At 44.1% G+C, this 20,427-nt stretch overlaps 1 protein-coding gene and 1 long non-coding RNA gene across 3 annotated transcripts in view; one reads left to right on the top strand and one right to left on the bottom strand.

Annotated features, from left to right (window-relative positions):
• Positions 1–20,427, bottom strand: part of LOC119931721 — a 56,433-nt gene that overhangs the window by 26,017 nt on the left and 9,989 nt on the right. The window lies entirely within an intron of this gene.
• On the top strand, positions 519–19,275 carry ARPP19 (cAMP regulated phosphoprotein 19). 2 transcript variants are annotated; one of them, XM_038750592.1, is made up of 3 exons: positions 519–617; positions 9,480–9,602; positions 15,674–19,275. In XM_038750592.1, the coding sequence occupies exons 1-3, from the start codon at positions 573–575 to the stop codon at positions 15,842–15,844; spliced, it is 339 nt and encodes a 112-aa protein (XP_038606520.1). In that variant the 5' UTR covers positions 519–572; the 3' UTR covers positions 15,845–19,275. The 2 variants fall into 2 exon arrangements, with proteins under 2 accessions (XP_038606520.1, XP_038606521.1); XM_038750593.1 differs by lacking the exon at positions 519–617 and adding an exon at positions 9,284–9,367.

The following is a 20,427-nucleotide window of genomic DNA, read 5'->3' on the forward strand; positions in this document are numbered from 1 at the left end:
CCCCACAGCACCTGTATATATGTCTATATGTTTGTACATATTTATTACTCTATTTATTTTATTTGTACATATTTATTACTCTATTTATTTTATTTGTACATATCTATTCTATTTATTTTATTTGGTTAGTACGTTTGGTTTTGTTCTCTATCTCCCCCTTTTAGACTGTGGGCCCACTGTTGGGTAGGGGCTGTCTCTATTATGTTGCCAATTTGTACTTCCCAAGCGCTTAGTACAGTGCTCTGCACATAGTAAGCGCTCAATAAATACGATTGATGATGATGATGATGATGATGAGTAAGCGCTCAATAAATACGATTGATTGATCGATTATTAGGAGGATGAGGCAATGTGGGGCCAAACTACAACTCCCAGCAGGCACCGCGCCCCCGCCCCCGCCCCCGCCCGACCATTGGCTGCGCGAGGCGCCGTCCGCGCGCCGGAGCGTCATGACGTCATAAGGCGGCGGCGGCCATTTTCGGAAGGGAGCGGCTGCGCGCGCTCCTCTTCTCCTCTGCTGGGCGCCGCGCGGGCCGTGTCCCCTGGCGCGCACGCGCGTTGGAGGGGGCGCCATGTCGGCGGAGCTCCCCGAGCCGGCCTTCGCCCAGGAGCACAAGGTGAGCGGGCCGGGGGGGGGGGGGCGGCCTGTATCCACTCACTCATCCTCAGTCGTATTTATTGAGCGCTCACTATGTGCAGAGCACTGTACTAAGCGCTTGGGAAGTACAAATTGGCAACATAATAGAGACAGCCCCTACCCAACAGTGGGCTCACAGTCTAAAAGGGGGGGGAGACAGAGAACAAAACCAAACATACTAACCAAATAAAATAAATAGAATAGATATGTACAAGTAAAATAAATAGAGTAATAAATATGTACAAACATATATACAGGTGCTGTGGGGAAGGGAAAGAGGTAAGATGGGGGGATGAAGAGGGGGAGAGGAAGGAAGGGGCTCAGTCTGGGAAGGCCTCCTGGAGGAGGCGAGCTCTCAGCAGGGCCTTGAAGGGAGGAAGAGAGCTAGCATCATCATCAATCGTATTTATTGAGCGCTTACTATGTGCAGAGCACTGTACTAAGCGCTTGGGAAGTACAAATTGGCAACATAATAGAGACAGTCCCTACCCAACAGTGGGCTCACAATCTAAAAGGGGGAGACAGAGAACAAAACCAAACGTACTAACCAAATAAAATAAATAAAATAGATATGTACGAGTAAAATAAATAGAGTAATAAATATGTACAAACATATATACAGGTGCTGTGGGGAAGGGAAGGAGGTAAGCTGGGGGGGATGGAGAGGGGGGCGAGGGGGAGAGGAAGGAAGGGGCTCAGTCTGGGAAGGCCTCCTGGAGGAGGTGAGCTCTCAGCAGGGCCTTGAAGGGAGGAAGAGAGCTAGCATCATCATCAATCGTATTTATTGAGCGCTTACTATGTGCAGAGCACTGTACTAAGCGCTTGGGAAGTACAAATTGGCAACATAGAGAGACAGCCCCTACCCAACAGTGGGCTCACAGTCTAAAAGGGGGAGACAGAGAACAAAACCAAACATACTAACCAAATAAATAGAATAGATAGGTACGAGTAAAATAAATAAATAGAGTAATAAATATGTACAAACATATATACAGGTGCTGTGGGGAAGGGAAGGAGGTAAGCTGGGGGGGGATGGAGAGGGGGATGAGGGGGAGAGGAAGGAAGGGGCTCAGTCTGGGAAGGCCTCCTGGAGGAGGTGAGCTCTCAGCAGGGCCTTGAAGGGAGGAAGAGAGGTAGGTAGCATCATCATCATCATCAATCGTATTTATTGAGCGCTTACTATGTGCAGAGCACTGTACTAAGCGCTTGGGAAGTACAAATTGGCAACATAGAGAGACAGTCCCTACCCAACAGTGGGCTCACAGTCTAAAAGGGGGAGACAGAGAACAAAACCAAACATACTAACCAAATAGAATAGATATGTACAAGTAAAATAAATAAATAGAGTAATAAATATGTACAAACATATATACAAGTGCTGTGGGGAAGGGAAGGAGGTAAGATGGGGGGGATGGAGAGGGGGAGAGGAAGGAAGGGGCTCAGTCTGGGAAGGCCTCCTGGAGGAGGTGAGCTCTCAGCAGGGCCTTGAAGGGAGGAGGAGAGCGAGCTTCTCCTCTCCCGACCGCTTAGTCCAGGGCTCTGCACGCTGTAAGCGCTCAGTAAATACGACTGAATGAATATGTTGCTGCTTTGCCCTCTCCCAAGCGCACAGTCGTGTGTTCTGCACGATTGAATGATTATGTTGCTGGTTTGTCCTCTCCCGAGCGTATAGTAAGCGCTCAGTAAATACGATTGAATGAATATCATCATCATCAATCGTATTTATTGAGCGCTTACTGTGTGCAGAGCACTGGACTAAGCGCTTGGGAAGTACAAGTTGGTAACATATAGAGAGAGTCCCTACCCAGCAGTGGGTTCACATCTAAAAATATGTTGCTGATTTGCCTTCTCTCAAGCGCATAGTAAGCGCTCAATAAATACGATTGAATGAATATGTTGCTGATTTGTCCTCTCCCGAGCGCGTAGTCCAGTGCTCTGCACCCAGTAAGTGCTCAATAAATACGATAGATTGATTGAATGAATGTGTTGCTGATTTGTCCTCTCCCGAGCGCATAGTAAGCGCTCAATAAATACGATTGAATGCATATGTTGCTGATTTGTCCTCTCCCGAGCGCTTAGTCCAGTGCTCTGCACTCAGTAAGCGCTCAATAAATACGATTGATTGAATGAATATGTTGGTGATTTGCCCTCTCCCGAGCGCATAGTCTTGTGTTCCGCACGATTGAATGATTATGTTGCTGATTTGCCCTCTCCCAAGCGCATAGTAAGCGCTCAGTAAATGCGATTGAATGTGAATATGTTGCTGATTTGTCCTCTCCCAAGCGCATAGTCCAGTGCTCTGCACTCAGTAAGCGCTCAATAAATACGATTGATTGAATGAATATGTTGCTGATTTGTCCTCTCCCAAGCGCATAGTAAGCGCTCAGTAAATACGATTGAATATGTTGCTGATTTGTCCTCTCCCGAGCGCTTAGTCCAGTGCTCTGCACTCAGTAAGCGCTCAATAAATACGATTGATTGAATATGTTGTTGATTTGTCCTCTCCCAAGCGTATAGTAAGCGCTCAGTAAATACGATTGAATGTGAATATGTTGCTGATTTGTCCTCTCCCAAGCGCATAGTCCAGTGCTGTGCACTCAGTAAGCGCTCAATAAATACGATTGATTGATTGAATGAATATGTTGGTGATTTGCTCTCTCCCAAGCGCTTAGTCTAGTGTTCTGCACGATTGAATGACTATGTTGCTGATTTGTCCTCTCCCAAGCGTATAGTAAGCGCTCAATAAATACGACTGAATGAATATGTTGCTGATTTGCCCTCTCCTGAGCGCATAGTCTAGTGTTCTGCACGATTGAATGAATATGTTGCTGATTTGTCCTCTCCCGAGCGCTTAGTCCAGTGCTCTGCACGCAGTAAGCGCTCAATAAATACGATTGATTGAATATGTTACTGATTTGCCCTCTTCCGAGCGCATAGTCCAGTGTTCTGCACGATTGAATGAATATGTTGCTGATTTGTCCTCTTCCAAGCGTATAGTCCAGTGCTCTGCCCGCAGTGAGCGCTCAATAAGTACGATTGAATGAATTTGTTGCTGATTTGTCCTCTCCCAAGCGCTTAGTCCAGTGCTCTGCGCGCAGTAAGCGCTCAATAAATGCGATTGAATATGTTGCTGATTTGTTCTCTCCCAAGCGCACAGTCCAGTGTTCTTCACGCAGTAAACGCTTAATAAATACGATTAAATATGTTGCTGATTTGTCCTCTCCCAAGTCCAGTGCTCTGCACGCAGGAAACGCTCAATAAATACGATTGAATATGTTGCTGATTTGTTCTCTCCCAAGTGCATAGTCTAGTGTTCTGCACGCAGTAAACGCTCAGTAAATATGATTGAATATGTTGCTGATTTGTCCTCTCCCAAGCGTATAGTGCAATGCTCTGCACGCAGTAAGCGCTCACGAAATACGATTGAATGAATATGTTGCTGATTTGTCCTCTCCCAAGCGCATAGTCCAGTGTTCTGCACGCGGTAAGCGCTCAGTAAATACGATTGAATGAATATGTTGCTGATTTGTCCTCTTCCAAGCGCCTAGGCCAGTGCCCTGCACGCAGTAAGCGCTCAATAAATACGATTGAATGAATGAATGACTAATGGTAGGTCAGGACCCCCCTGCCCGGGCCCCCAAGCTTTGACTTTTCTCCCCTCTCTTTGACTGGGAGCCCGTTGTGGGGTCGGGATGGTCTCCACCTGCTGCCGGATTGGACTTTCCGAGCGCTTAGCACAGTGCTTTGCACCCAGTCAGTGGAAAAGAGCCCGGGCTTTGGAGTCAGAGGTCATGGGTTCACATTCCGGCGCCGCCGCTTGCTTGCCGGGTGACTTGGGGCAAGTCACCTCACTTCTTTTAGACTGTGAGCTCACTGTTGGGTAGGGACCGTCTCTATGTGTTGCCAACTTGTACTTCCCAAGCGCTTAGTACAGTGCTCTGCACACAGTAAGCGCTCAATAAATACAGTTGATTGATTGATTCTTCGGGCCTCAGTTCCCTCATCTGGAAAATGGGGCTGAAGACTGTGAGCCCCGCACAAACCCCAACCTCCCCCCACCCCTTTCGGCAGCCCGAAAGGTGGGTGGATGCGGCCAAGCACCTACGATTCGATGCTCTGGGCCTTCCTGGAGACGCTTTTATTAGCACTAATAATAGCAATAATAATGGTGATGTTGGGGAAGCGCTTCCTATGTGCCAGGCACTGTACTAAGCGCTGGGGTGGATACGAGCAAACCTGGTTGGACACAGTCCCCGTCCCGCGTGGGGCTCGCAGTCTTAATCCCCATTTTACAGTTGAGGGAACTGAGAGAAGTGACTTGCCCAAGGCCACACGGCAGACGAACAGCGTGGCTCAGTGGAAAGATGTGTTCATTCATTCAGTCGTATTTATTGAGCGCTTACTGTGGGCAGGGCACTGTACTAAGCGCTTGGGAAGTGCAAGTTGGCAACATAGAGATACGGTCCCTACCCAACAGTGGGCTCACTGTCTAGAAGGGGGAGACAGAGAACAAAACAAAACATATTAACAAAATAAAATAAATAGAATATGTACAAGTAAAATAGAGTAATAAATACGTACAAACATATACATATATACAGGTGCTGTGGGGAAGGGAAGGAGGTAAGGCAGGGGGGAATGGAGGGGGAGAGATTCCCCCAGCACTGGGTTCAAATGTGGCTCCGGCACTTGTCAGCTGTGTGACCTTGGGCAAGGCACTTAACTTCTCTGGGCCTCAGTTACCTCATCTGGAAAATGGGGATTAAGACTGTGAGCCCATGGGACAACCTGATCACCTTGTAACCTCTCTAGCGCTTAGAACAGTGCTTTTCACATAGTAAGCGCTTAATAAATGACATTATTATTATTATTAAGTGGTGGAATCGGGATTAGAACCCATGACCACCTGATTCCCAGGCCCACGGTTTCAACACCGCTGTTCCCAGATTATTATTATTATTAAGTGGTGGAATCGGGATTAGAACCCATGACCTTCTGACTCCCGGCCCACGGTTTCGACACCACTGTTTCCAGGCCGTTTTCTGCTTTTCCGTTTGTACCAATTCCCGATTACTTTTCCTCCATTCATTCAGTTGTATTTATTGAGCACTTACTGTATGCATAGCACTGTACTAAGCGCTTGGGAAAGTACAATACAACAATAAACAGGGACATTCCCCGCCCACCCGAGTTTATAGTCTAGAGGCCGCAAGACAGACATCAAAACAAATAAATAAAATTAGAGACGTGCAGTAAGTACCAAGGGGCTGGGAGGGGGGAATAACGATGATGGCAGTATTTCATTCATTCATTCAATCGTATTTATTGAGCGCTTACTGTGTGCAGAGCACTACTAAGCGCTTGGGAAGTACAAGTTGGCAATATATAGGGACGGTCCCTACCCAACAGCGGGCTCACAGTCTAGAAGGGGGAGACGGACAACAAAACAAAACATATTAACAAAATAAAATAAATAGAATAAATATGTACACACACACACGTATATATATATATATATATATATATATATACAGGTGCTGTGGGGAGGTGAAGGAGGTAAGGTGGGGGTGATGGGGAGAGGAAGCGCTTATTTGCTAAGTGCTCACTGTGTGCCAAGCACTGTTCTAAACTCAGGAATAGATTCAAAGTAATCAGGTTATCCCACGTGGGACAGCATAGGGAAGAGCATGGGGAACAAGTCAGGGCAAGGCAGAAGGGAGTGGGAGATGAAGAAAGCTCGTTTTGGACAGGGAGTGTATTATATCACTCTATTGTACTCTCCCAAGCGCTTAATACAGTGCCCCGCACACAGTATGCACTCAGTAAACACAGTTGACTGCCTAGAAAGAATTTGGGCTAATATTTCGACCCTACCGGATAGAGCCAAGTGGCAGAATTGAGGAGGGAAATTGTGTGACTCTCGTATTTCTTGCTTGGAACTGTTTTTTAGTAGTGTCTTCTCAAGGCTGAGCTCTACCAGCCTAACAGAATAGCCGAGCCGGGGAAATCCTGTAATGCCTTCGTTTGTGCAAAATGGAAGCTTCTGGAATTTAAAATAGCTACAGAAATGCCAGCAATTTATTCATTGTAGTTTACACAGGTTAGCATGCATCGTCGCGCTATGTGTCAAATTGAAGTAGCTTTGAAGAGCCGGTTAAAAAGCTCATAACTCAGGTTTTCGGGTTGGGCTCCTTCCCCAGAACTCTGCTGTCTAAGTGCTTTAGGAATGTAGTTAACATTTTTTAGGCATATCCCAAGTTTCTGCAGCACAAGGCCTTGTTACTGCAAATTCATGATTTCTTTTAAGAAAACTCGCTTCACATCAGCACTTAACCCTCTAATTTTGCGCGTGGTTTCTTGGTTTTAAGCCCGGTGTCGTAGACGACATAGGTACTGCAGTATGTATTACGGATATTGTAGCAGTCCTTGTGGCTCCGGATCTGTCTTGGATGTTTAATGGATGCTTTGCTTAGAGAGTGGGAGAAATCTGCGGAGTCACTCCACTTCGGCCGTTTATCCCAGTTGAAGGAACAGCCCCACAGTGACCTGAGAAGTCCGGTTACTGTTTGGGGACAAAAATTTAGACAGTACTGTAAATGAGAACTTGGTTGCCGTGGCTTAAGGATTATGTGTGTGGAGGCATAGGGTCAGAGCTAGAGAGAGGCACCAGAGGAAGTCATGTCTCCGTGTCTCAAGCCTAAACCTCTCATCTCATAATCCACTGTTTCGCCATCCTAGCGGGGGAAGGCTTTTTCTTAAAACCAGCCCAATCTTTGTTGCTGCAATTTAAACCCTGCACTTGTTTTTTAATTTGGTGTATGTTTTTGCTGTTCTCCACGCTTGCCCCACAACCTCTGAGCCGACAGGCAACAGTGTGGCCTAGTGGAAAGACACCAGCCTGGGAGTCGGATAATCTGGGTACTAAAACCGGCTCTGCCACTTGACAGCGGCAAGCCGCTTAAATTCCGTGTGCCTCAGTTATCTCAGCTGTAAAATGGGGATTAAAACCGTGAGCCCCCTGTGGGACAACCCCAGCTCTTGGAACAGTGCTCGGCACATAGCAAGCACTTAACAATATTAATAATAATGGTATTTGTTATGAGGGACAGGGGCGGAGTCCAACCTGATTAGTTTGTAGCTACCCCAGAGCTTTGGTACACTGTCTGACACAAAGTAAGTGCGTAACAAATACCAAAAGGATTATTATTACTAATGGGGGAATTGGCCTAGGCGGGGCAGCAGGAAGTGACTTAAAGGAGAAAGAACTCCCATTCCATTTCCCAGGGGAAAAAAGATTTGTGGGTGAATGGACAGAGTTTTACTCTGGTTTGAATGGGGGTCAAAAGATGAAAATTGGCTGACTTCGGGTGGAGCCAGAACGCCAGGAACAGTATATTGGTGACAAAGCCAAGAGAAATTACATGGCAAAAAATTTTGCCTTTATCAATTAGCATTTACCGAGTGCCTACGATGGGCAACACACTTTACTAAGCTTGGGAGAGAGCAAAAGAATTACAAGACATGATCCTTGCCCTCAGAGAGTTTACAGTTCTTGGGAGACACTGGAATGATAGGCTTTCTGGGGCGTTGATACATATAAAAAATGGAATATTTCCCCTTTTCAGTATCTTAGGCTTTCCTATAAATGTACAAGTCGTTATTCGGTTTGGTGTGGGGAGAAAATACTTCAGAAAGCCAGCCGTAATTTTCCCTTACTGTGTCTCAGCTGCCTTTTATTGAGTCGAGGTGTGGGATATTTAGGACCTGTCATTTTCTGTTTAGCTCGTCTTTTTCCAGAATTTCAGTCCATCAGGAGTATTTAGTGAGCACCTTCTCAGTACACAGCATTGTGATAAGTGGGAGAGTAAGGGGCATTCCTGTTGATATTCTTTTAGCTTCTCCCTGCCCCTACTCCGAATAGCGCTACAGGTGAGAGGGGACTTTTAGGTCACCTTTGAGAACCAAGATATAGGATTCGGGTAGATGGCCTGGATTTCCGCCATCCCCCTTCCAGATCAGAAAGGGATTCCAGGAAACCTCTTCTGTAGCTACATCTTCCCTGGACTTCTGTTTCATGTGAACATCGGGGAGGAGGGGTGGGATCCAGATAACATACTCTGTGAAGCCTAGTAATTTTGGTGTAAATTGGTTTACGCTGAAAGCAAAGGGCCGAAAGTTCAGAAACTGTCCAAAGGAAAACGTATTGGAATCGTAAAGACGGTGAATTCTAGTTTGAATGGCCCCTTTGCCAATTAGTCTGCTCCCCCAAACACACACTCCAGAAAAGCCTCATGTAGATTTGAAGCACAAAGGGCTGAAAAGAACAAAATCTGAACTCACTAGGTTTAACCAGTATATTCTTTGGAATACTTACAGCATCTGGTTAGCTGTGGATTTCACAGGATTTGGACAAATAGATAACTAGTGAGGTTTTTACAGAACTTGGAATCTTAAACCCATAAAAATATATTAAAATGAACATCTAATTATAGGTAAGTGCTAGCTGAAGAATACCATAAAAGGTGGGTGAATATGAATGTGCCATATGTGATTGGAAAATGAAGGCAGGGAAACCTTCAGCGCTGCGCTACTTTGATATTTTTATCCAGTGTGTGGGGTGGTACTCTCATGCATCATAGCTATAATTCAGATGTCACTTGGATAACTTAAAAAAAATTAGCTGCAGTTTCTCAGAAACTGAGCTGCTTAGATTCTGACTGCATGTTGAAGGTGCTTTGTCAGGGGCCGGTGGTATTCTGAAACAAGAACACTAATTGAAAAGGGATTTCTTTTCTTTAAGCATAGGGGAATAGAGAAATAATCTATCTGAATTTTTTTTCAGGAAATGGAAGATAAAGTAACTAGCCCCGAGAAGGCTGAAGAAGCAAAATTAAAAGCGCGGTATCCTCATCTGGGACAAAAGCCTGGAGGTTCGGATTTCCTGAGGAAGCGTCTGCAGAAAGGAGTAAGTTAATCTTGATTCGAACTGCCGTATACCATGTGAGTCGAAATCATTTGCGGGCATGGTGTAAAATGATCGCCCAAGCGACTGCCTTGAAAGCAAAGGCTGAGAAGGATTTGAATGTTTTTATCTAAAATTTTATGACAGTTATGTATCATTCATAAGAGTGGTTTCTCTCTGGTTACTGGGGGCAGAGGAGACCTGGTTCTCTGTTATCTTTAACCTGATTGAAACTTGCAAGACATCTAAAGATTTGTAAGGGTTACATAATACATATATGTTTATCTTCTGATAACAGTAGCCGAAGCCATCGTGAAATAGCCATAATTTATATGGTCCTAGTTTATTTGGTATGCTGACTAGAGCTTCAATGAAATGGCATGATTAATTGGATATCCTTGGAATTTTTTTTTTTAAGTCAGGTGTAAACCTGAGGCTCAGAATGGTTGTCAGTTGTATTTATTGAGTGCTTACTATGTGCGGAGCACTGTTTTAAGTGTTTGGGAAAGTACAGTATAACAATAATACTGCCCTCAACAAGCTTACAAGAGGGAGCTTGTAGTCTTGAGGGAAATGGTTTTAAACAAATTTGGAAATACATCCAGCACTTAGAACAGTGCTCGGCACATAGTAAATGCTTAATAAATGCCATCATCATCATCATGGAGAAAAGCTAGCAGGAGAATCAGGTACTTTAGGATTCTGTTAACTCCTTACCTGAAATTTTGCATCCTTAATAGAGCCTCCTCCCCGCCCCGCCAAAAAAAATTTACTCGGGGCTCCTCCAGCTTGTTTGTTCCGACCAGCCAGTTCTTCGCTCCAGTATTCCCAGGGGAAAATAAAATAAAATTGGCCCACTCTAAATCCGTATGCACAATCTGTGGCTCTGTATGCCAGACTAATGTAACAGGTGTGCTAAATTTGTTTTTGGTATGGAAAGTGAGTTTGCAGGCACCCAAAACTGGAAATATTAGCCCGTAAGTGAATTAATAATAACGACAGTAATAATCGTCGTGGTGTTTATTAAGCACTCACTGTGTGTCAAGAACTGTTCTAAGCACTGGGGAAGATACAAGATAATCAGGTCAGAAACCGTCCCTCTCCCTCACAGGGAAGAACAGGTATTGAATTCTCATTTTACAGATGAAGTAACCGAGGCACTGAGAAGTTAAGTGTCATGACCAAGGTCACACAGCAGGCATGTGGTGGAGCTAGGATCGGAACCCAGGTCCCCTAACTCCCAAACCCACGCTCTTTCCACTCGAACCCGCTGCTCCTCAAGTTGCGGTGGGGGACGTGCACGGTGGCCCCTAAATCCATACCTCCGAACATTTTTAGGGTGAAGCCTCTTTTCTCACCAGTTCCACCGCCCCCCAAAATTAAAAAGGTTTTCACATTTTCACTGCTGAAATGCACCTAAGCAGACTTGATTTAGTACATTTGGGTGATAAATTATCGACAGCTCTTTCGTCAACAGAATTAACATTCTTTTGGTATAAGGGCACCTAAAAGATTTGGTTCTTCTTAAATGTCAGCTGCCTTCCTGGGGGATTTCCTCGGTGGAGATGTCTGGTATTTTCATGGGTAATTGGCACATATGGCCCGTTTTTGTTACTCTCATGTGTCATCATGTTTGACAGCTGGAGTGTGAAATTTTGGAATGGCACCGGAGTTTGGGAGTCCAAATGTTTTTAGCAGGGTTACTGTGACATTACGGTGCGTACCCAAAATAAGCAATGGTGCTGCATCACTTGCAGATGCCAGAAAAGAGTAGCGTTACCGAAGAAACCCTTGTCGTGCCATGCAGTTGTCGCTCAAACTGAATCAAGAATAAGGCTCAAATTTTTGAAATCTCAGCCTGATTTTGTGTATTTTAAAAATAAATTCCAGTTGCCCTCAGACTTCATTCACATGCTTACAATACGCTGCAGCGGTCACTGATTTACCACTATCCACTAAACTTCTAGCATAGAGACAGGGAATAGATTTTTCTTTTTGATGTTTTCCTAAAACACGGGGGTTGATCCGTGAAAAGCTCTGTGGTAAGGAAAACCAGTGTGGCGCATGCAAATGGTTTCTTTTGACGTCACGTCATGCCGTGTCCCAACAGACGGACATCCCCGATAGCATTTTAGCCGAAATGCGTCATGAAAGCACAGCGTTCTGGCAGAATTGAGTATCGCTGTGTATATGCCACAATGATAATGTGGAAAATGGATCGATTCAATTAAATGACCTAGATTAGGTGGTCAGAAGCCCATCACACTTCACCCCTCTTGATGTTTTATGCGAGATCCGCAAGCAGCAGTTCTCGTTTCTAAGCATTAATTTTCACCGGGAAATTATTTTTTTTCTTGAGAAAACCCCTTTGTGAGTTACTGAGCCTAGATAGAGGTGAACGCACATTGTGGCTGCTGACCATCTCCTGGACCTTTCATTCATTGATTTCGTTCAAATTGTATTTATTGAGTGCTTACTGTGTGCAGAGCACCGTACCAAGCGCTTGGGAGAGTACACTATAAGAATAAACAGACACATTCCTGCCCACAACGAGCTTACAATCCAGTGGAGTCTGGACCCAATTTTTCTGACCTCCTGGTCCCCTAAGGCTGTCGGAAGAGTCCAAATGAATTTGTCTAGAACTGTGTGAAGCCAGTTGTCCTTGGCACAGTCTTGGTAAAGGCTAGGATGAGATAATTAGCTTCTGGCAAAAACTTTTGCAATCAACAGTTACAAGTGTTATTCGGACTTTTTCCTAGGCTTGTTCAGTGAGTCAGCTTTATATTTTGTGCTGACATGACGCTGTTCTACCGATGAGGTGTGCGTGTGGGGGGGTGTTTTGAAATTTAGTGCATAAGGATATGACAATCTTATTTAGGATTCAGATTATTTAAAAATCCTCAACAATATGTCAGTTAATAATTACACATTTTTTCCCCCAAACCGTAAGGTCTGTAAAAATGATTTGGCCCCCATATTGAGTATCTGCATTAATTTTGCCAGCGGCAGCTTATTTTACGAAATCTGTACATAAAGCAGCAGAATTAGCATTGAAAATTTTAAGCAAGGTGAAATCTCATGGGTAATTTGTGTGTTTGAGAAGGGTTTAAGGGTGCACACTGTAAGGGTGTGGTTATTTCAGGGTTGCAGTCCTGGCTCTGCCACTTGCCTGTTGTGTGATCTTGGGCAAGTCACTTAATTTTCTCAGTGCCTTCGTTTCCTCATCTGCAGAATGGGGGCTCAGTATCTGCACTTCCTACTCTTTAGACGCTGAGCCCCATATGGAATAAGGATGGATCAACCTGATTATCTTGTATCTACCCCAGTACTTAGCACATAGTAAGCACTTAACAAATACCATCGTCATCAGCTCCTCCCAGCCAACCACCCGGTCTCTTGTGTACGCTGTTGATGTTGGTGCTGTTGACGACAGTCACACTAGGTGAAGAATACAGTCCAGTACACCCAAAATGGCTTGTCAAGATTTGGTTCCAATGGGGGAATAGACAGAGGTCAAATGTATTCTGTTTGCTTTAGGCCCCGGGGCAGTCTTTATCTTTATGTATGATTATTAGAGATTTTTGCCCTGTTGTACGATTGGCAAGTGCCAGAATGAGCCAAACCAACTTGGTTTTGCCTGTTCTGGAAAGATGTTTTAAAATGTGTATCTTGTGTGTGATTGACATCCCTCCTTACCACCCCCTGCCATTTCCACCCCCGCACCTCCCACCCCATTTGCCTACTCTTGTCTATCTGTGATCCTGGGGGGATAGGGCTAGTAATCCCCGAACCGTATCGTCTTCCTCAGCCAAAATTTTCACCAGAGCTACTCTGTCCCCAAGTGGGATAGTTGGAGAATCCCTGCAGTGACTTCATGCGCACAGCATAACTCCTGCTGGAAGTGTTAACTGTCAGTTAAAACGGTCCATAGAGAAGCAGGTTGGTAGAAAGTTCCGGCAAGCCACAAATTGGATAATCAGCCCGTGGAGAATTGGCAGAATTTGAAGAGCGTAAAGCCAAAATCTCCATTAAAACCATTCTTGTCCAGTGTTCTAGCTCCTGGGTTTAATTCTAGCCTTGATTATTTTTAGTATCAAGAGATAGTTGCTATGGTTAAATCTAAAAAAAAAAGACTCTGAAGAAAAGAATGCCCACTTTCTAGATGACCCACATCTGATTTTGGATTACAAAAATACCAGTGGATTGAAGAAGCCCTTCTGGATTGGGCTATGTGGCGGGGGCCGGGGGGGTTGTTTGTTTTTTGTTTTGTTCTGTTTTTTTTCCCCTTTTAACAGCAGTTTCATGTTGGGTAGGGAGAAAAGTATATATACATATATATGCCTTGAGATTTGTCCATTCATGATCATCATTAGTTGGTGTTTCACAGGGTAGATTTGATTTAATCATTGTTTTCTACCCAAAATGTGTTCTTGCGTGGTATAATTGTTATTTTTGAAGGTGGATTTTAAAGCAGTGGTTTATCGCCTGTATCGTAATGTTTTTCAGATTAATTTTCCAGGTATACCGAAAGTGGAATTGTGACTTCGCCGTTCTGAGGCCAGACGAGCCCGCTGCTTTTGGTTTCCCTCCTTCAAAACCGTTCCGACTCTAGATTGCAACGCAGTGGAGAAGCCATATCTGGGTGTTCTCGTTGTCCTTCTACTGCCCCTCCCTCAGAGGACCATTTCCCTACGATTCTTGACCTTGTGGTCCTCAAGGTTTTCAGGGTGCAGTCCAGTGAACCTGAACAAAAGACCATCGTCAGACCACCACCGAGTGGGTGGCAGAGGTCGCGTGTTAGGTCATAGGTACCCACTATCAATCAATCAATCGTATTTATTGAGCGTTTACTGTGTGCAGAGCACTGTACTAAGCGCTAGTCCCACGAGCATCCCGTTTTAAAGTGCGGAACACTGGGCAGCGGCTCCCTAGCTAAAATTAGAAGGGCCCCAGGAAGGGGTTTAGCTCACAGGAGGCCATAATCTATGGAGGAACTGTATAAAGTCAAGCCCCTAATATTGTCCCTGATTGACTTTTTTTTTGACCTGTTTATTCATGTAGTCATTTTAGGAGAGTTTTATGTTGTCAGATACTTGAAAAATGTAGGTAGGCTTCTTTAGGGTTCTGGGAAGCACCTGTGACCCAGTGGAAAAAACACAGGCTTAAGAGGACCTGTGTTCTAATCCTAACTCTGCCACATAACTGCTATGTGCCCTTGTGCCTCAGTTTTCTCATCTGTAAAATGGGGAATTTGATATTTGTTCTCCTCCTACTCAGACTGCGAGCCCCATGTGAGACAGGGACCGTCTGACCTGATTATCTTGTAGTTACCCCAGCGCTTAGAACAGTGCTTGACGCAGGAAGCACTTAACAAACACCATTATTATTACTGCTACCTAAAACCTTGGGAAAATGTTTACATTTAAAATGCTTTTTTCCTTTATGGAAAAAAAAAAGCACAGTCCACTTTGGTGTTGGAAATTGCAATGTAAATATCTTCGTCTATAGCCTCACCGCCAAGTTTACAGTGAGAATGTTAGTTTTCAGTTAGCTGTGGAACGCCAATGATAGAGGTACCAAATTGGATTTTGTGGACTAGGCTGGAAAACACGTGGAGACGATGGGTGAGGCAGGAGTCTTTTGGGCTCGTACCTGCTGTTCAGTCTCCTGGCAAGCCACCTGCTGCTAATGAAGTGGCCACAACACAAGGTCTGTGGAAGTGGAGCGCTGCCCACGCTTAGTACAGTGCTCTGTACGCAGTAAGCGCTCAATAAATACGATTGAATGAATTCAGCCATCGTGTCTAGCCCAGGCTCCTTGTCTCATCACCCCGAAAATGACGGGGCTCTTGATAGCCGTGGGCATTTGGGAAAGGGAGTGGGCAGAGCCGGGTAGAATGACTGTAGGGTGGGGCTCAACGGGTTGACCGGAGCCCAGTGCTCGCTCAGATTATTTTCAAGCTTCCGAGGTTGCGCCTGTCAAATATCTTTCAGCCAACGTCAAGGTTTAAGATGGGTGCGTGAATTGGTTGTCAACAGCTTCCTGAATTCTTATTGTGTGTTTCTCTGTTATAGCAAAAGTATTTTGATTCCGGGGATTACAACATGGCTAAAGCAAAAATGAAGAATAAGCAGCTGCCCGCTGCGGCTCCGGACAAGGCCGAGGTCACTGGGGACCATATTCCCACTCCACAGGATCTTCCACAGCGGAAACCATCTCTCGTGACTAGCAAGCTGGCTGGCTGATTAAACCAGCCGAACTGCATGAATTTTCTCATTCCCTTTATTTCTCCTTTACTATGTTATTTCTCAGCTTTTTTTCTTACACTAAGTCGTTGAGACTGACAGCTTTGCAGGTAGCGATAGCGTGTGCTGCTATTGTAAGGGAGGGAATATGCTGTTACGGTTAAAGTGTGTAGTACTTTGGACTAGTTGAAAACCATGCACTGATGAAAAGGACATGTTAGAGCAATGTAATCTACTTGAAAATAAGTGTACATATTGCCTATTTCCTAGTGTAGGGCAGGTTCCAGCAAGTAACAAACAAGTTTTACAACTTTTAATGTTTTGGCTTCCCTTATTTCACCTTAATTTCAGCTTTGTGTGTTTGTATTATTTAATATAACCTCCTATTGTGTTGCGTTCTTCTGTACTTTCTGTTGGGATTTTGTAAAAGAGGTTTAGACCACAAGTTGTTAGAAAGAAAAATCATGTGCGTTGAAAAAAAAAAAAGCCAGATGGGGTTCTTAAAAATTTGTATCTCTGCTCTTGAACTTGAATGGCCTTAAACCTATTTCAGCTTTAACAATAGAATTTTACTTGGGCAATATTTGCTCATTCTTGTGTAACCTTTTGTGAACCTAGTGCTTAACAGCTGCCCGTTGAAGCTGGTATTTTTTTTTTCCAGTTCTGTAGTATTAGAACAATTTCTGTTGAAGATGTGAATGAAGTGTGCATGTGCATAGACTGTTGAATTCACTTTTGTGCCATTTTTGTAAATACAATAGTTTTGCACAACCTCTTGCAAACGTCTGTATTAATTTCACACTTTGAAGAACAGATAATGTGTCACCTATAAGCAAGCACAAGAGAGTTCCTTAGGAGGTTCCCACCCAAAACGGAGGTCGGTACTTTTGTGCCGGAAGAGCAGTTTACAATCTTGGGTTTACAGACTACCAAACTGGAATCTTTATTCCAAGTCAACCGTGGACTTAATGCTTTCTCCTCTAGAATGAACATCACTGAGACCGGTGGCCTTAGGCGTATTTTGAAGGCCTATAAGGAACACTCTGGAGTCACTGTCTTTTATGAAATGGTAAATCTCGTAATCCATAGGATTTTTAAAAATCCGACTTTGTGAGCTCCAGATCAAAAGCCCAAAGAATTTTAGTCCCTTCCGCGGACTAGACCCAAACAGAACTGCGGGAAATTCAGCCATTTCGCTAATACGGAGTTGCCAGTGTACTGGTGATTTTCTTTTTACAACTGCTCTGCTGAATTGTGTCATTATCAGTGTAACACACTAGGATAGCTTATTTAAAGCTGCCAGCACATCTTGATCATCAGTTGATCATTTGACACTGTCAGATGCAGATCTGGGGGGGTGGGCAAAGCAAATAAGAGTTCTTGCTGACAACTCAAACTTAGAGTTGCAGTGCCACAAAGTAAGAAATCTGAATTTAATCAGAAAAAGAAAGGCTGAGTATGTAAGGCCTTGCCACGATTACAGAATCTCACTGATAATTTTGGTTATCGGGTGTGGCTTCAATTTTTCTTATGAAATTAATTCACAGCTGAGGGTTAACTTCAGCCCTACTGTCTGGCTTTTTAGATACCTCCACTGATGGTAAGCGCTCAATAAATACGATTGAATGAATATTCCAGTTCAATCCTATGGACAGATTCAGAAGCTCTGTCAAGTGTAAAAATGAACAGCCCCCGATTTCACCAACGCTTCCTGAACTTGTTAGTGTCATAGTGATGTTGCAGCTAATGTGTGAGCTTTGGTAGCCTAAAGAACAGTGCTGGTGCTGATTTATTTTGTTGTTGATGTTTCTAAGTGAAATTGGGCTAGGAAGACTTCATTTCTGACTCAGCCTAGTTTCCTTTTGGTGTTGTAGAAATCTGCATGAATACTTTTTTTTTTTAGCAAAAAAAAAAATTACTTTTCCAAGTGGGTTGAGGTGGTTCTGAGGGTGTAAACTGAGATTCAGAGAGGGGCTCCCTCCAACATATTTTTCACCTCTAGCCATTTTCTCTTTGGAAAAAAGGCTGCCAACCTGCTGTTACCTTTCTCCAAACGGATTTTTTAAAAGGGTATCAAGAAGATCTGGGTTTGCTCCTTAACTGTCCAGTAAGCAATTTTAGATCGTTACGAGGGGATACTAACCCATTGGGTAGATAAGCGTTTAGCCAAGGAATGATTTCGGAAATGCAAAATAATCCAACCTTGAATTTCCACTCTTCGGTCCCTTATTTTTGCAATGATGCTACCTCCATTAAACCCATTCCTCCGAGAAGAATGGTCTGAAAACTGGACTGAGGGAAGACTCGAGGCTGATCCCTACCATGAAAAACAACAACTGTGGCCTTGAGCAAGTGACTTAACCTTTGCCTCGGCTTTAACCCAGGATGTTAATACTTAATCTACCTCACAGCCGTTTTGAGGGCCTGAGAAATGCCGTCTTAAGTGCCCGGTATGAAAGACTTGCAGTCGTCTTTATTTAAAATGATGCAGTTGCCTCATAAGACAACCCAATCTCTTGCTAGTCAGAGTACTGAGCACCTCAGGATTTTTCCATACGCAAGATCTACCCACAAAGACTAGTTTGGCCAAGCGAGCACATGGTGGGAGCCTGGGGAGAGCCTAAGTGGTGAAGACGTTTCCTAACGGCTGGCAGAGCAATCATGTAAACACTTTCCAGTTCTTCTCCCCTCAAAAAGCCGTCCAGTGAAAATGCCTCTAGATTGTATAGAACGATGGAAACAATTTAGGATTTAATTGTAAAACAAAACGGTCAATTCCTAACAATCTGTTCCAGGCCAAGGATGGTCTTGGATAACTACTTTTTCTCCTCGATGATCCACTTTGAAGTTTTTTGCTAATTTGTCCTAAAATCTAAATAACAAAGGATAAGAATGAGTAACTCTTTTTCTGCGTGGCCTCACCGTGCATGGCCGGCTCTGGTTTATTTTTGCCACCGTTTAATCTCTTGCTTTGTAAAAGAGGTTTGGATTTAGTCATCGTCCCTGTGTTTGTAACCGATCGGATTGAAAATGCCTACTGAAAACTCATTTATAACAACCTCTTACAACCTTGGAACCTTTAAAATAGATAAACCTATGCACATTGTATCCGAGAAATCCTGAGCGTATTTTGGCTTTGAGGGTGGATCATGTAATATGTTTCTATTATATAACTTATGAAATAACCAGCAGTTTGAAGTGAACCATTGACCCCTTCAGTACTATGCCTTCAAACCTGTATAACTGTATATCTCTCATGTCACAGTAGGACCCTCAGTATATATGAAAGCACCACATTAATGTCCATTTCGTCCAAGGTGACCCCTTATAGAGTTGAGAATTAATGATGGAAATTGTCAATTGCTCCTCCTAAAGTTACACATTGTATACAGTATATGGAAGAATAAATCGATCTACCTAATTTTTATTTATATGACTTGCAGATTGTCTTTTTTTTAAGTGATAACTGGTCTTTAGGCTTTTGACATGATTTTGTCTTATCTTCCTTCTGAAGCACCGATTGAGTCCAGGCACCCCTAAACTTTGTACTCCAAAAACTAATTGCCTGTATTCAAGGACTAGTTTGGTGTCTTAAATCCATCATTTGAGAACCTGCTCTACTTTTGAGGCTGATTGTTGGCAAAAACTGTTAAGCTTAACCGCTTCTAAGAGCCGGAAAGTGAGCCTGGACCTGTGGGCACTGCTGCACTGTGCCCTGGGTATTCCTGGCACTCTTTCTCAGACTAAACACTGGGTTTGATGCCGAGCGACCCATGCCACCAGTAGACACGAAGCCCAGCTCGCGCTTTCCAGTTCAGTGTTTGGTTGGAAGGCTTTCAAACCTATTGGATGCTACCCTGCGACTTACCAGCAGCCTGTGATTAACCATTAGCTGCTGATGCCAACAGCTTCATCTGTTTATTCCCACGTTTCTCCACAAGGCATGTTTTTCAAGGAAACTGGCCCCTTGTTCCCTCTGGAACAGCTGCCAGTGCTGCTTCCCCAAATCCTGTCTCTGGCTGTGAGCAAGATGGAGCGCTGTTTCCTAGGCAAGTCCATAAAAGTGCAGAGACTTTTATAAAAAAAGATTTAAAGAAACAACTGGTTGGCTATGGAAAGTAATATGAGTGGGGCTCAAAATATACTCATATGGCCACAGGCTAGAGGCTTCCCTGCATTTCAGGGAGTTGGGAGGGAGTTGAAGGCCTTTGTGATGTAGAAGCGGCTCTGCCACTTGCCTGTTGTGTGGCCTTGGGAAAGTCACTTCACTTCTCTGGGCCTCAGTTACCTCATCTATAAAATGAGGATTGAGACTGTGAGCCTCACATGAGACAGAGACTATATCAAACCCAACTTGCTTGTGTCCACACCAGGACATTGCCTAGCATGTAGGTGAGTGCTTCACATACACCATTAACAAACAAGCAGCTAGAGAGGATGCCTGTTGCTCCTTCTTTACGTGCCCCCGCCCCCCACCACATACACTTTACAGAATGGGAAAAAGGGATAAAGTGATATTCCAGAAGGGTTCTTGGAACTCCGGAGGGGAAGTGGGAAAAAATCAATTATTTCACCAAAAGGGG

Source organism: Tachyglossus aculeatus, chromosome 8 (genome assembly GCF_015852505.1).
Source record: "Tachyglossus aculeatus isolate mTacAcu1 chromosome 8, mTacAcu1.pri, whole genome shotgun sequence".
In the NCBI taxonomy this organism is placed as follows: Eukaryota; Metazoa; Chordata; class Mammalia; order Monotremata; family Tachyglossidae; genus Tachyglossus; species Tachyglossus aculeatus.